Here is a 16,924-nt window from a genome sequence, read left to right as displayed (position 1 = left end):
AAAGGAGAAGAGCAAGAGAAGAAAGGAACAGAGAAACTACAAAATGGCCAGAAAACAGTTAACAAATGGCAATAAGTACATACTTATCAATAATCACTTTAAATGTAAATGGACTAAAGTCATCAATCAAAAGACATAGAGTGGCTGAATGGATAAAAATACAAGACCCATCTACCAGGTGTGATCAAAAAATATGGTGAATGTTTAAATTTTTAAAACCTTTATTACACTAAAAGACACGTTGCCTATAATCCCCCTCAATATACTCCCCCTCATTTTGAACACACTCATCCCATCCTTCTTGCCCCTTTCTGAAGCAGTTCTGGAGGTCCTCTTTCATGTCTTCAGTTGCGCTGTCGTAGTTGCCTCTTTGTTCTGAATCGATTCAAAACATTTTCCTTTCATGGTCATTTTGACTTTAAAGTCAGAAGTCGCATGGTGCCATATCTGGTAAATAAGTGGACACACTGTAATGTTTTGGGCAGAAATTACCATACCAGAAGCGATGTGTGACACAGAACATCGTCATGATGGAGAATGAAGTGAAGACACTCACGAAAGAGGACTTCCAGAACTGCTTCAGAAAGTGGCAAAACGATGGGATAAGTGGGTTCGAAATGAGGGGGAGTAATGGCAATGTGTCTTTTACCGTAATAATTTTTTTTTTTTAATTTAAACATTCACTATATTGTTTGATCACACCTCGTATATGCTGACTACGAGAGATTCACCTCAATGAAGGACACACAGAGAATGAAAGTAAAAGGATGAAAAAAGATATTCCATGCAAATGGAACCAAAAGAAACTTGGGGTAGCTACATTTATATCACACAGAACAGACTTTAAAACAAAGACTATAATAAGAGACAAAGAAGGGTATCACATAATGATACAATGTCAATCCAATATGAGGATATAATGTTAATTAGATATAGAAACACCTAAATGTATAAAGCAAATATTAAGAGAAATACAAAGAATCAGTAAGATACTATTATGAACAATTATATATGCATAAGTTGGACAATTGAAAAGAAATAAATTCCTAGAAATACACAATCTATCAAAACTGAATCATGAAAAAACAGAAAATCTGAATGGATCAATTACTGGTAAAGAGAATGAATCAGTAATCAAAATCCTCCCAACAAACAAATGTCTAGGACCAGATGGCTTCACTGGTAAATTCTACCAGACATTTAAAGAAGAATTAATACCAGTCTTTCTCAAACTCTTCCAAAAAATAGAACAGCAGGGAACGCTTCCAAACTTATTTTACAATGCCAGCATTATCCTGATACCAAAGCCAGATAAGGACACCACAAGAAAGGAAAATTATAGGCCAATATCCCTGATGAATACAGATGCAGATATCCTCAACAAAATATTAGCAAACTGAATTCAACAATAAATTTAAAGAATTATACACCATGATCAAGTGAGATTTACTCCACGGATACAAGGATGATTTAACATCTTCAAATCAGTGTGATGCAGCACACTAACGAAATGAACGATAAAAATCATATGATTATCTCAATAGATGCAGAAAAAGCATTTGATAAAATTCAACATCCATTTATGATAAAAACTCTCAACAAAGTGAGTATAGAGGGAACATACCTTAAAATAATAAAGGCCATTTATGACAAGCCCACACGTAACACCATATGCAATAGTGAAAAGCTGAATTCTTCTCCCCTGAGATCAGGAGCAAGACAAGAATACCCCCTCTTGCCATTTTTATTGAACACAGTATTGGAATAAAATTCTAATTGTCTTAGCCAGAGCTATTAAGAAAAAGAATAAAAGGTATCCAAATCAGAAAGTAAGAAGTACAACTGTCACTATTTGCAGATGACATATAAAGAAGACCCTAAAGACTCCACCAAAAAACTGTTAGATCTAATAAATTAATTCAGTAAAGTTGCAAGATATAAAATCTGTTGTGTTTCTATACACTATAATGAACTATCAGAAAGAAAAATTAGAAAAATAATACCATTTATAATTATATGAAACAGAATACCTAGGAGTAAATTTAACCAAGAAAGTAAAAGACCTGTACACTGAAAACAATAGGACAGTGATGAAAGAAATTAAGAAGACACAAATAAATGGCAAGATATTCCATGCTCATGGATTGGAAGAATTAATATTGTTAAAATGTCCATACAACCCAAAGCAGTCGACAGATTCAGTGCAATTCCCATCAAAATTCCAATGGCATTTTTCACAGAAATACAACAAACAATCCTAAAATTTGTATGGAACCATAGAAGACCCCAAGTAGCCAAAGAAAGATTGTGAAAGAAGAATAAAGCTGGAGGCATCACACTTCCTGATTTCAAACTGTTACAAAGCTATAATAATCAAAACAGTATAACACTGGCATAAAAACAGACAATAGATAGATGGAACAGAATAGAGAGCACAGAAATAAGCCCATGCATATATGGCCAACTAATTTATGACAAAGGAACCAAGAATATACAATGGGGAAATGACCATCTCTTCAGTAAATGGTTTTGGGAAAACTGAATAGCCACATGCAAAGGAATGAAGCTGGACCACTATCTTACACATACACAAAAGTTAACTCAAAGTGGATTAGCGACTCCAATATAAGACCCGAAACCATAAAACTCCTAGAAGAAAACAGGCAGTAAGCTCCTTAACATGTATCTTGGCAATGATTTTTTTTTTGGGGGGGGGCGGGTTTACATCAAAAGCAACGCAGCAAAAGCAAAAATAGACAAGTAGAAGTACATCAAACCAAAAAGCTTCTGCTTAGCAAAGGAAACCATCAACAAAATTAAAACACAGCCTGCAGAATGGGAGAAATTTTTGCAAATCATAGATCTGATTGGGGACTAATATCCAAAATATATAAAGAAGTCATACAACTCTAGCAAAAAAGCAGTCAATCCAATTAAAAGGCAGGGAGACGATCTGAACAGACACTTTTCCAAAGACATAGAGATGGCCAACAGGTAAAGATGCTCAACATCACTAATCATCGGGGACCTGCAAATCAAAGCCACAATGAGATAGTACCTCACATCTATTAGAACGGTCATTACAAAAAGAAAATGAGTGTTGGCAAAGATGTAGAGAAAAGGGAAACCTTATGCACTGTTGACGGGAATGTAAATTGGTGCAGCCACTATGGAAAACAGTATGCAGATTCCTCAAGAAATTAAAAATAGAACTACCGTATGATCCAACAATTCCACTTCTGGGTATTTATCCAAAGGAAATGAAACACTAACTTGAAAAGATATATGCACCCCCGTGTTTATTGCAGCATTATTTACAATAGCCAAGACATTGAAGCAACCTAAGTGTCCATCAATGGATGAATGGATAAAGAAAATGTGATACACACACACACACACACACACACACACACACACACACACACACACACACAGATGGACTATTATTCAGCCATGAAAGAGAAGGAAATCTTGCCAATCTTGCCATTTAAGACAACATGAATGGACCATGAAGGCATTATGTTAAGTGAAATAAGTCAGACAGAGAAAGACAAATGTGGTATGATCTCATATGTGGGACCTAAAAAAAGACAAACAAAACACAGAACTCATAAGTTCAGAGACCAGATAGGTGGTTGCCGGAGGCAGTGAATGGTGGGGTGGGCAAAATGGGTGAAGTGGGTCAAAAGATACAAACTCCCAGTTATAAAATAAGTTATGGAGATATAATGTACAGTATGGTGTTGATAATACTGTATTATACATTTGATAGTTGCTTAAAGAGTAAATCTTAAAAATTCTCATTACAAGAAAAAAAGTTTTTTAAACTATGTATAGTAATGGATGTTAACTAGACTTATTGTGGTGATCATTTTGCAATGCAGTTGACCCTTGAACAACACTGGTTTGAACTGCATGGGTCTGCTTACACGCAGATCTTTTTCAATAAATATATAATCAGCCCTCCATCCTCGGGCTTCATATCCACAGATTGAAAACAGTATTTGTATGGAAGACAGTATCTATGATCTGTGGTTGGGAATCTCTGAATGCAGAGGGCTAACTGTATGTATTGTTTGATGCTGTTTTACATTATGGACCTGAGTATCTGACAACTTTGGTATCTCCACAGGGTCCTAGAATCCCCTGCAGATACTGCGGGACAACTCAGGTTTCGGGGGAGTCAAAAGTTATATGAAGATTTTTGACTATGTGGGAGGTTGGCATCCCTAACCCCCACATTACTCAAGGTCAACAGTATATATAAATATCAAATCATTGTTTTCTACACCTGAAAGTAATATTATATGTCAACTACATCTCAATCTTGTTTAAGTTGGTTGTATGTAGAAATTTTAAATATATTGTGCTCAATTTATTTCTGATAGTAACTGGGGCATAAATTATCCATATGTCCACTCAACATACATATATTGAATACCTTTGGTGTGTCAGGCACTGGTCCAAGTGTTGGGGGTCTCAAGAAGCATAAGGAACTCCCAGTGTGGTCCACTGCAGGGAAGGAACACAAACACCTAAACAAGAAATTATAGTAGAGGGTGACAAATTACCCAGATTTGTCATTTTTTTGCCTTGTTTGGCCATTTAGGATTTGAGTTGGGTTGGGACTAGGTTTTCCCAGAATGGGCCCCTTCAAAATGAAACTTACCTTTTCTTAATCTGAATAAGAGCTTCGAGGCATTTTTTTAAAAAAGTAAACATTGTAGAATGATGTATTTTGGGATCTTTCTATAAAAAAATACATGTTCCTTGTTTTGAATTGTACATTAACGTTATTCTTTTTAAAAAAACTAACACCCATCCTTTTTCCTCTCTTTTAGTACTATCATCTGCATTATAATGGACTGTGATGTAATAACATGAGCAAATTTTCAGACGGTTCTCAAAGGCAAAGGATACGTCTTTCTGATTGCATTACCTTCTCACCAGATTGAAAAAAAGCACTGAAAACCAATTACTGAAAAAATTGAAAGTGAATGATCTTTACCATCTACCATTACTCAAGGACCTTGGAACTGAAATGTTCCCTCAATATGAGATATTGATTTTCAGAATGGAAATGGACTGAATCACATAGATTTTTCAGCCAGTAACTAACTATACAGTTATGCAAATCATATCTTCCAAAGTATGGAATGTTCCGATCATAAAAAGATTATCACTGGTTGTTGGGCTTTAGGAAGAACTTAAACATATACTGTGTAAACAGTACCTTACATTTCTAAAATCCCAAATGTAGGAAAAATATGCAGACATAGAGATATATAGGCCAACTCTTAATTATATGAAATATACTTAAAGAGCTTTTAAAACTGTATTTTTGTACAAAATATTTGCCTTTTTTACAATTTTTTCCTTTTTTTTTTTTTTTGGTCATTTTACCAATATGATAAATGGAGCCAAAGAAAACAATAATGGTACTAATAAAAACTCATAGGGTTTCTAGTCAGATTTAAATCTACCCAGTGGCAAAGAATTTTTTTCAGTTCTGGTTTAAAAAAATAATGAAATATATGTGTATACATATATTTTTTTAATGTATCATTTGCCAGTATAGGTCAAGCCTAAGTATATACAGGGCTCAAAGTCAGGTGGCTGTGCATTGAGCCCACCACACTCCAGCTGTGTGCCTGGCGGCCCAGAGGAAGTGGTTAACTCAGGATGAGCATCTCCTTCATTTATGTGGATTCAGGGTGGTAGACAGGCATCTGTTGGGAAAGGCAGAGCACCACAATCTGGCTTTCTAGAAGGCCCTGTTTTATGGCTGAGGTATGAATATGCTTGGTATCAGACCTGTACCAGAGCTGATACTGACTGTCAAGCAAGTATGGCTTCACATCAGCCATTGGCAGAGAAGCTGGAAACAGCTGTGTGCTACCTGGAAAGTTTGTGTTTCCTGAAGTCAGGTTCTAAAAAAACAAAATTCCAAGGCATATGCATGACGAAATGCAAGAATAACCTTTTGGTCACTATGTTGAACTCATGAAAAGAACCTTTCCTCTGAGCCTGTCTTCTACTACTTATTGATATGCCATTCAAAAATCTAACATGAAATGTACTGATATAACTGATGCTCAAAGGTAAGATTTTCATCCAACAGATTCCCTCTCCTCCCTTCCAAAGCTTCCCAAGCAGTGCTGCTACCCATCCCAAATACAACAGTAAAAGAATAAAGACAGTTTGACTTTCACACCTGCAGCCGTGTAGCCTGTGTTGTCTTGCCCCTGGGCACCATTCATGCCATCTTCACAGCACGGGAATGGTCATTTCCTCAGCACCTTTATGCACTGCTGTCCTGTCCGTGTGGCCTGGTCAGGCTGGCAGGACTAACCATCACCTGGGCCCTGTAACACAAAGCAGGAACTGAACTCTGGTACCTCTTCAGTCTCAAGACCTTTTATAGACAAAACTCAATCCTCTTTTTCATCCTCCTACTGATTTTTAAACATCAATTAAGATTCATGCTCAGAAGCAACTTGAAATCAAACGTCTGATGCCAACATCAGAAGAGAATAGTGCTAGCTCTCAGGCTGAGGTGGTTCCTCTCCCAGCCCTAATAAAAACTTAGAGTGTGTACAATTTGTCGAGCACTGTATGAGGATTTCAGTCATGATCTCAGGTCATCCTCCCAGCAGCCCTTTGAAGCAGGCCTTACGACACTCCCCATTTTACAGAGAAAGCAGGGGCTCAGGGAGGTGACGTGAGTTGTTGGGTCACACCATCACCAAGGAGTGATGCAGGATTCAGACTCGAGCTTCGAAAATGTTCTAATTTTATTTAAGAACCAGCATCCTTCTTAATAACACACTGAATGAAATCAGATGACTATCACAACAGAAGAATATGCCTGATCTACTCCTTTATGTATTTAGCTATTTATACACCAGGTTTCTATTCGCCCACTCACAACTGATACTCCTTTGGGGGGAGAGTTTTGGTAACTATGATGAGGTCTTCAGGCACCTGACTTACTACGTGCTATGAGAAGATGGAAAACATTTTTGTTTTTAAATGGCTCTTGAAAGAATGAATGCACAGCCAAGGGGGGAAAAAACAAACTTTTTTCCCTCTTCAATAATCAATGTTCATCAACTCTCCCCTATTCTTCCAATTTGTAGCAGTCAGAGTTGAAGTTAAAACCAACAACAAATATTAATAGCTGGTCCCATTTTCAAAACCCAGATGTTTAAGGAAGTGCAAAGCTATGTAAATCGGGTAACAATACCAAGCATGTGTATTTTGCCTAAAATTACAAAGCTGATCTCTTCTTAAAAAGTACACATATTAACTGATTTATAGCTCGAAATCACACAATAATAATAGTTTAAATATATTTAGCACCTTCACATACATTGTCCCTACACTAGGAGTCAGGAAATGGAAGCTAATTGTAAGACTTGCCCAATGCCCATGCTGCTGTCACAAGTCGCTTTCCAAAATGCAAATCTGATCAGTTTCCTCGTTCTACCGTTCCCCAAATAGAAGTCCATCCTAACCCTTACCCCAGCTTTCATAGGATCTGAGTTGACTGCAGGACATACATGCAGGACCGGGTTCCCAGGCACACCTCCAACCTTCCCTCCAGCTGCAACCCCACCTGCCCTCGCCATGCACCCGAACAGCCTTACAAGCCACCTGCACTTTCCCTCCATGCTCTTGCTTACCCCATACTAGACCTGGATTTCCTTCCCTACCTTTTTTTTTTTTTAACCTAGAATATACTTTCTTTAAATCTGACCTCAAACATCACTTCGTATCTAAACCCTTTTGCAACAAACCATTCTGAAGGTAGAGCTGATTCCTCCTTCCAGGCCAAAGGCTATGCACAAGTGCCGTGGGTAATATGGAGAAAACTCTTCACTGCATTAGATGACCTACACGTTAGTTGAGAAACCTAAAAATTGCTAAAATAAGAAAAAACAAGGGTGTATGTGGCCAGTTATAAAATGTTAAAAGAACTGAAGAATGAGAAAAGCCAAGCACGAGAAAGGAAGGAATTCATGTTATTAATAGTTGCTTATTATACATCCAATATGTTGGATGTATGCATCATATACATATTATTCCATCAAAACAAAGGGAGATTGAGTGAAAAGAATCAGATGGTAAAACAGGTTCATTCCATTTACCAAAACATGGCCCCAAATCAGGGAAAAGCTTTAGAAACCTTTTCTAAATGGCACTGGAATGAAATATCTCTTTTCTTACTGTTATACTCAACAGTTTCAGAAGTACAAGCACACTTTTCAGTCTTTCTCAGATGTTTTCCTGTACAATAGCAGTGTTTTCCTGGGAAGATTCCTTAATGGCATGGCATCATAGTTTATAAATCACAAAGCAGATGTTGAAAAGATTTTGTTCCACCTGTTCATCCTTTTTCCTTTCCTAGATATCCTTGTTCAAATAAGTACATAACATGCCTGGGTTACACCACATAGGCAAAAGTCCAGAGAAAAATAGGCTTAAGAAAACGAACATTAATTCTCCAGAGGCAGAGCCCTTGGTTTTTAAATGTTTTCAATGAATGAGTGTATGAATGAACTATCTCAGTCCAGCCCTGCCTGCCATAGCCAGGATTGTGTCCCAGTTTCCGGCCTTCCTCCAAGGACTTATTAGACCCGAGTTTGCAAAGCAGGGATAACCAGTGCCACTTGGGTGGGAGTCAGCTGCCAGTGCAGAGACTCCTGCCAACAGCTCATCCAGACAGGTCGTTAAGTGGGCTTACCCGAAGGGTCTCCATTTAGTCCTCTTGGCCAGGGATGGAGAACTGTCCTTTGGCCAGTCTTCTAACCTTTGGTGCCAGAGTCAGCTGTATTCTTTAATCGTTGCTCGTTGCCATGACCCACAAAATCATGCCTGGAAGCTGCAGGGAATTCTAAGATTCTTAAAATGAATTCCTGTGCCCTGGAGCAAAGAAGCTAGGCCTGGCCCGACGCAAACAAGCACAAGGTGCTGGCTCTATAGTAGCGATGAGAGCACCTACTAGGCGTTAGGAACTTGACATATGCTATCTCTAGTCTCTATGTAAGGACACTCATGGACAGACAAGTTACGTAATTTTCCCAAGAACTGGGACTGGAAGCCAGGGCTCCCACCTTGCTGTCTCCTACACTCCAAGTGACCTTCCTGAGAGCCTGGGATTTTGGATTGTATTTTGCTCTTTGCCACAAGAAAGCAGTGGAGCCACCAAGATTACTTCTCTGTAAGAGAACCAGGTAGATAGCAGAGAAATCCCAATTGGCACACTTCAGATGAAAATACTACTTATCCTTTGATTATCAATGAGCAGAGGCCAAAGTTGACTTGGTGCCGAATGCTATGGAGGTCCAAAGAAGTCCGGCTGCAGAAACCACCCTAGATTCTAGAGGAGCTGGACCTCTCACAGAGTTCTCTGATATAAGTAGTGTCAAATGAGAGGAGATTGGCTTTGGGGCCAAACAGGCCCAGGTTTCAATCCTGCTCTGTACTTCCTAGTTGTGAGACACATTCAAACAAGTGGTAAATAACTCTCTCCCTTCATCTCTCTTCTCTTCCCACCAGTCCTCCGCTCATATACAGAACCAGCTTGTCCTGATATCATTAGGGAGATTTTGCATTGACAATCAGCTCACTGATAACGCTTCCTTTCAAAGTACTGGATGGGAGTGACATAGAAAAAAACTAAAATTGTGATATCTCTTATCCATTAGACCAATAAATACTGAAAAAAATGAATTTTACTTCTTTGTGTTATCCCCTCTATTAGGTATCAGAGTAGAGGTTCCTATCGATTTGTGTTAATTATAGATATGGCTGCTAAAATAAAGACGCCAAACAATGGCAGCCTAAGTAAGATGGAGGCGTCTTTCCCTCACACCTACTATGTGCATAAAAAGCCCAGAGATCCATCCTCCTACTGTCTCCATGCTCTGCCATCCCAAAGCTATCACCTGCATTCGAAAGGGGACTCAGCACTACACCCACAGTCCAGGAAGCAAGTGTGAGAGAGAAGTGGAGAAAGAAAGTAATCCCTTTAAGAGTAGAAATGAATACATCATTTACATTCACATCTCTTTAGCCAGAACTTAGTCAAATAGCCTCACTTAATTGCAAGGGAGGCTGGGAAATACAGTTGTTAGCTGGGAAACATTCACATGTGAAAGCTAACAGTTCTATTGTGATAAAGGAAGGGAGACTGGATATGGGTGAGAGGGAGTATAAACCGTAGGTGCACCATTGAAAGCCACCCACATTAACTCCCCTGCTGTGCAGCATATTTTCCACCTTCTTCTCCTATGGAGACTTTGTTGGATTGAATTATTGGCTCCAGTTTTTCATACATCCCTGTATCCACACCTTTGCCATGCAACCTGGCAATTCCCCCATCTCTCTGAGACATGTACCTTCTTGCCCCTTGACTTGGGCTCAACCATGTGACTTATTTTGGCCAATAACGGTGGATGTGACATGACCAAAGCCTTGAGAAGTGCTAGGGAAACTTTGCCTTCTTGCACATCTGCCATCACCTTGAGGAAGGCTTCCCCTGGGTGGCTGCTGCCCCTGCGGCCTGGACTCTAGAATGAACACACATGGAGCAAAGCTGCCCTAGCCAAGACAGACCTGGGCAAGAAGCAGAGCCAGCACAGCCTTCAGAGCCACCCAGCCAAGCCCAGTGAGATCATCCAACCCACAGACCTGCAAGGATAAATACTTCTATTCCACTGAGATTTGGGTTGTTTATTACACGACATTATTGGAGCAAAACCTAACTGATGCAGGTCCTTGGGCTCTAACCCAGTAGCTCTCTATGTGGTTATTTTCTATTTGTCCTTCCAGATACATTCACCATCATTCTCTGGGCTTTGGGAGGTAGATCTTTATGGGCTTCCTTGGCTTCTGGCTTCCAGCCAGGTTTGAATAATGAAAGAGATTGGCAGGGGAGAGAGTGTGAAGTAAGGATATTTATTTCCCTGGCTTCCTCCCTGAAGGTCACCAGGGATGGATTGCATCCCTCTACCAAAGGCCACGTCTGCTGTCAGGTTGTAGCTCTCTCTCTGTGTCCAAGTGTGGAAATGTCCTCTTGCCCCTAGTAATGGTGATCAGCTGTTACTAGCCCCATGGTCTGCACTATCCTTTATTATTTTCCCTAAACCCTGCTCACATCTTTGTCAATTGCCCCTTTATTTTCTCCTCAATTAGCCAGTTGAGGGTCCCATCTTTTTCTGGTTGGATCCTGCCTCCAACTGCAGGGCCTTTGCTCATCCTATCTCCATCCTCTAGCCTACCATGAAGTGTGTCCTCCTCCTCCTCATGGGTCCAAACGCGACTCCCCTTAGAAAGCACACCCCTCACTTCCTCAAAAGTCTCCAGCCCCCAGCGAGCTCTCCCTTCCCTTAATTACCCCAAGACCCACCACCTGCACCTATCATCATCGCTCTGTTTCATACAAAGCACAGCAGTATGTATACTGTGCTCTGGGGAGCCCAAGGATCTTGTGAAGGTGCCACAGAGGTTAGGAAGACAGCAGGTGGAACTCCAGGTGGTTACATATTTATCTCACATATGAGGTTTTACTTGAGGTTCACTGTTTTTTTTAAAGTTGAATACTTTGATGCAGTACACTAGTGTTAAATTTTTATGCATATAAATCTTATCCACCAAAAATGAATAAAAATGAATTTAAATATCTCCAAAATCAAAGTAAATCTGTATTCTTAAAATACAAATTTTAAATAAATACAAGAAATTTGTGTTCTTCCTTTGTTACAGGAGTGGATGAAAGATGGACAGATGGAAGGATGAATGCATGGTTAGACAGAAGGACAGATAGATGCATAGATAGGTGGATGGATGGATGGATGGATGGATGGATGGATGGATGGATGGATGGGTGGGAGGGTGGGTGGATGGGTGGGTGGGTGGGTGGGTGGATGGATGGATGGGTGGATGGGTGGATGGATGGGTAGGTGGGTGGATGGATGGGTGGGAGGGTGGGTGGGAGGATGGATGGATGGATGGATGGATGGATGGATGGATGGATGGGTGGATGGATGGATGGATGGATGGATGGGTGGGTGGATGGGTGGGAGGGTGGGTGGATGGGTGGGTGGATGGATGGATGGGTGAATGGGTGGATGGATGGGTAGGTGGGTGGATGGATGGGTGGGAGGGTGGGTGGGAGGATGGATGGATGGATGGATGGATGGATGGATGGATGGATGGATGGATGGATGGGTGGGTGGATGGATGGATGGATGGATGGATGGATGGATGGATGGGTGGGTGGATGGGTGGGAGGGTGGGTGGGTGGGTGGATGGATGGATGGATGGATGGATGGATGGATGGGCAGGGTCTGGCCCCCGTCATAAATAGTCTCTTCACAAATTCTAACCTTTACTTCATGAAATGTAGGAACATGTCTTTTTTGCTCCTATACAAATCCTACTGGAAGAGTCTCCCCTGGAACTTCTACCAAACTCCAAAAGACTAACTAAAGGGGAGCTGAAGGCCAGAAAGGATGCGGGAGCGGCTGTGTGGCTTTAGCCACTAGGCAGCTCCAGATCCCACTGACTGAGACGTGAAAGTGGCACAGTACACTAACACTGTGGAGATGCAGCTCAAACAGACAAAAAGCACCGCCAGTAGACTTGCAAACACGTTTTCACAAATCTACAATCCTGACCCGCAGAAAGATTTCCTAGCTCCAGCCTTCCACCATGATGTGCATAGATATAAAATGAATAAAATAATCATTTTTCTCTTGCTTACTCAGCATATACAATGGTTATATGTGCTGTGGCACTCACACTACCTTGTTTTTGATGGTAATAACTTGTTTCTAAATGACTATTTGCTATTCCTCCATTTGAACAATAAATACCACGTGCAAAGAAACTGTTTTTTCCTCAAAAGGTATAGTTTGGGACCCATTTTATAAAATAGTCTGGATTTGAGGTCCTATAAGGTGCCACTTAATTGATGCTCTGCAAAAAAATAATCATTTTACACCAGAACTTCACCTGTTTAAACCCTATACCTACAACTTCAGGGTGAAGTGCACCAAGGGTCCTGAATCAACAGACACCTTCATATAGACCGTGGTGTTTCTCAAGGGGGAGGCGGGTAAAGGCCTAGGACAATTGGTTCACAGATGGATGTACAGGAAAGAAGGGAGGGAGGGGTGAAGGGAGGGAAGGAAGGCGGTTTGAAGGAAGGAAGGAAGGAAGGAAGGAAGGAAGGAAGGAAGGAAGGAAGGAAGGAAGGAAGGGAGGAAAAAGAGGACATAGATATGTATATAGATACATAGAATGGAAGAGAGAGTGATTGAGGATCAGTTAGAAGAAAGCTGTTACTTTTTTTTTAACCCATAGTCCATTTGAAAGAGTTCTTTCCACAGATAAAGCACTGAAAGTTCACTAAGTCCTCCACCTGTCCCCAATGCTTACTTTTCGATTCTGCAGCTATGATGTTGAAAAATTATAGAGCACCAGAAATTACCTTTTCCTGTTTTCATTTTCCATCACAGGTAACAGGCTCACACACAATGCATTTCCCACAGTCTACGGTAAGAACTGGCACCTTGGTCACCTGGCCCTGGAATTTGGGATTGCAGCTTTCCTCCTCTTGTGGGGACAGTTTTCTTCCTCTGTAATTCAGCTTGCCGCAGCCGTGCACCCTGGAACAAAGGGCACCTAGTGAGACCAGTGCAGGGGAAGCCAGGAACCCAGCGTGTTATCCAAACACAGGTTGGAAATGATTCTTCCCAGGAGCAGCTCTGCCAGGGGCGGGCTGGCCCAGCAACCTGAAACCCCCACAGGAAGGCAGCGAGCACCAATGAAAAGCAGGCAAAGTTGATCTTCTGTCTGAACATTTGAATGAACTCTGGAATCTCAGCCTTTCTGATCCAGCCCCCTTGCTATTTCTGAGAAATAATCTCATACTTAGTGTTAGAGACTATGTGAAAAAAACCAAAAAAAAAAAAAAAAAGCACTTCTCATAAGAAAACAAACCAATCCCCAAGATTAGCACTTGAAAGATAAGGTCCTGACTACACCCCTGATGTCTCCCTGAGGCTGCACATCCTCCTGGGGCCCTCAGATCCCTGCTGTCATCGCAGCAGGGAGGGGAGCACTGCTCCTTCAACACCCCCCCCCAATATGGACCAGATCCCGTCCTTTCATTCTCTGGGGTAGAAGGTCTGAAGGCTGGAGCACAACCAAAGGGAAACAGTCACAGAGAATCCAGCTGCTAGACAACCAGAGCTCACTGTCCATGGCAGATTCCAGGAACAGGCGGCCTCTCCCTTCCTAGCTCCAGGTTGCCACCAGACATCACTTTTAAAACCTTCCATCCAGGAGCACCTCTTGGCATCCAGGTCCCGGAAGTGCCCCCTCCCACTTGCACAGGTGCATGGGTCCACCCTGAGACACCTGTCTCAGGTCATTAACACGCAGGCAAACCTCAGCCTTCAGGCAAGATTCCTGCCTCTCCCTGCAGAGCTCTGCACCACAGTAACCAAATCTCACTAAAACCCAAGGCCACTAATACAAGAGACAGAGGAAGGGGCAGGGAAGAAGAAGGCAAACCTCGGGTGAAGGGCTGGGAAGGTGGCATTTCACCCAAAGATGCATGTTTCCAAAGGTGGATTCAGTTATTGTGGTGAGGAATTTGAGGATAGGAAGTAAAACGGGAAACGACATTTATATATGAACCATGATATTTTCTTCATATTCAATGATGTTACTTTTTTAGAGCAGTTTTAGATTTACAGAAAAATTGGTCAGAAAGTGCAGCGAGTCCCATATATCTATCCCCTCTCCATCCCCCCGCCCCCATACAATCAATTTCCCCGATTATTTACATCTTGTATTGATGTGACGCCTTAGTTCCAGCTGATGAACCAATATGGATACATGATTACTAAGGCCCATAGCATAGTTTACGTTAGGGTTCACTGTATGGTGTACATTCTATGGATTTTGACAAATACATCATGACGTATCCATCATTACTGGATAGTACAGAATTGTTTCACTGCCCTAAAATCACCTGTGTTCTACCTATAAGTAGACCATGTTTGATGAACAAAATATCAGAAAAGCAGATCTGACAAAGTCTTTTGCCTAAATTTGTGAATATGCATTTTTTAAAAAGCTTAAAAAGATTCCCCCTCCCCAATCATATTTGGTAAATTTAATTTCCTTTTCATTGGCGAGATTGACATTATGCGAACCCTGAACTCTCGAGGAAAGCCCAGGCCCCCACGTTTGCTCATGACCCATCCCTGCACTTAAAGCCAGCCCTGGGAGGTGGGGGGTGTCCACTAGCATCTCATGCATATCCCAGAAGGGCAGGCAGGGGACAGAAGAGGCCCCAAAGCACTGCTGTGACAGAAGCCACCAGCCTCATATTTCTCCCCTCTCATTACACTTCTCCCTAAGCCAGGCAGGCCTCTAAAACCTCACACAGAAAGAATATAGTCAATAATAATGTGACAATTTTGAACGGTGGAATGACCACATTGTAAGGCATAGAAATGTCAAATTACTGTATTGTACACCTGAAACTAATATACTAATATAATAGTATTGTATAGCAACTATACCTACACAAAAAAGAAATACAATTAAAATTCCATCACCACAGAAAAATAAAATAACGTGGGAGGTGATTTTTATCAACATTTCATTATTGCCTAATTAAATCCTACACAAGCGACTAGAATTAAAGAGATGCCAGATTATGATTAAAAGCAACCCCTACTGCCTGATGAATTCCACAGCCATGCTAATTTGACCTAGAAATGTATGCCCGTGGAATTGGAATTCCCCAAAGCCAAGTCAATAGCGGAGCTGTTATCTTGTCCCCCCTAGCTAGGACAAATAACCCTTGATTTTCCTTACACTGGGCACTTTGGCAGGACAAGCAGGGAAGTAAAGTGGCTCAAGGACCCTCCGATGGCCTTGCCAAACTTTTCTTAGAATTGCACTCAATCTAGGAAGCTCCACACAATGTTACTTCTTTCCACAGGAGGTTAGACATTCATTGCAGCCTGATGGCTCTCTCAGCCTCACCTGGCTCCCTCTCCATTTTCTGATAAGCATTTTCTCTAATAAATTTCTTGCATGTTTTTTAAAAAAGAGACAAAGAAAAAATTTTACATTATGTATTATGGTATGGTAGCTTTCTTTAAGAATCTGCCTTTACCAAGGAAAGGTTGAACATGAAGCTGGTGGAAACAGAACAGACTAGAAGGAAGGACTGTGGCTGGGAGCTGGGGGGTGAGGGAAAAGATTAAGCAGCCCTCTTTTTTTTTTTTTTTTGCTGTTAAGCTGGGGGTTGAGGCCTATACTTTCCAGAGCTTTTGGAATAATTGCTTATCCCATGTATGTGTAGAAGAACACCACACAAGTTCTTAAATATAATAAGATATCCTCAGGTCACATCTTTCCAAATGGAGGATGAAAGAAACCTTGATACATACTAGGGTGTTTATAAACACACAACCCCCCACACACGGACTTATACACAAAGCCAAGCTAAGTGGGTCCAATGCTTACCCACAGAGTCTGAAGTTACCTGCATGCAAATCGCCATTCGGCAATCACTCCACCCTTGTTTTCACTCCCTATGATCTGTCGGGCATTAGCTACCAGAAATCTCCCCTGCATGTCTCAAGCCTTGAGTTCTTCCCTAGGGCTGCCATAACAAAAGTACCATAGACTGGGTGGCGTAAACAACAGGAATCAAATTTCTCACAATTCTGGAGGCTGGATGTCCGAGGTTGAGGTGTTGGCCAGTTTGGTTCCCCGGAGGCCTTTTCTCAGCTTGCAAATGGTCATCTTCTTGCTGTGACCTCACATGATCTTCCCTCCGCATACCTGTGTCCTAATTTCCTCCTCTTATGAGGATACTAATCACATT

The 16,924-nt window shown here is 41.2% G+C and overlaps 2 protein-coding genes across 11 annotated transcripts in view; one reads left to right on the top strand and one right to left on the bottom strand.

The window, feature by feature from the left end:
• COLEC12 (collectin subfamily member 12) overlaps positions 1 to 6,218 on the top strand; it is a 183,834-nt gene extending 177,616 nt beyond the window's left edge. Inside the window, exon 10 of the mRNA XM_081078052.1 lies at positions 4,842 to 6,218. Within this exon, the coding sequence (XP_080934178.1) occupies positions 4,842 to 4,861 (20 nt within the window). The 3' untranslated portion in view covers positions 4,862 to 6,218. The remainder of the gene's footprint in view (positions 1 to 4,841) is intronic.
• The window catches only part of LOC308509685 (uncharacterized protein), an 83,211-nt gene that overhangs the window by 30,048 nt on the left and 36,239 nt on the right, over positions 1 to 16,924 (bottom strand). For 2 of the 10 annotated variants that reach the window (XM_081078060.1, XM_081078059.1), the window contains exons 1-3: positions 13,499 to 13,619; positions 6,215 to 6,365; positions 4,442 to 4,512 (exon numbers count right to left, since the gene is read on the bottom strand). In XM_081078060.1, the coding sequence (XP_080934186.1) occupies positions 4,442 to 4,512; positions 6,215 to 6,260 (117 nt within the window). In that variant the 5' untranslated portion in view covers positions 6,261 to 6,365; positions 13,499 to 13,619. Of the gene's footprint in view, positions 1 to 4,441; positions 4,536 to 6,214; positions 6,366 to 7,799; positions 7,889 to 8,746; positions 8,778 to 13,498; positions 13,677 to 16,924 lie in introns of those variants that run through there. The other 8 variants (XR_013995234.1, XR_013995235.1, XR_013995231.1 and 5 more) reach the window with 7 other exon arrangements.

Source organism: Rhinolophus hipposideros (genome assembly GCF_964194185.1).
Source record: "Rhinolophus hipposideros genome assembly, chromosome: 17".
NCBI classification, from domain to species: Eukaryota; Metazoa; Chordata; class Mammalia; order Chiroptera; family Rhinolophidae; genus Rhinolophus; species Rhinolophus hipposideros.
Note: the sequence above shows the minus strand (reverse complement) of the source record. Positions and strands in the feature narration are given on the sequence as shown.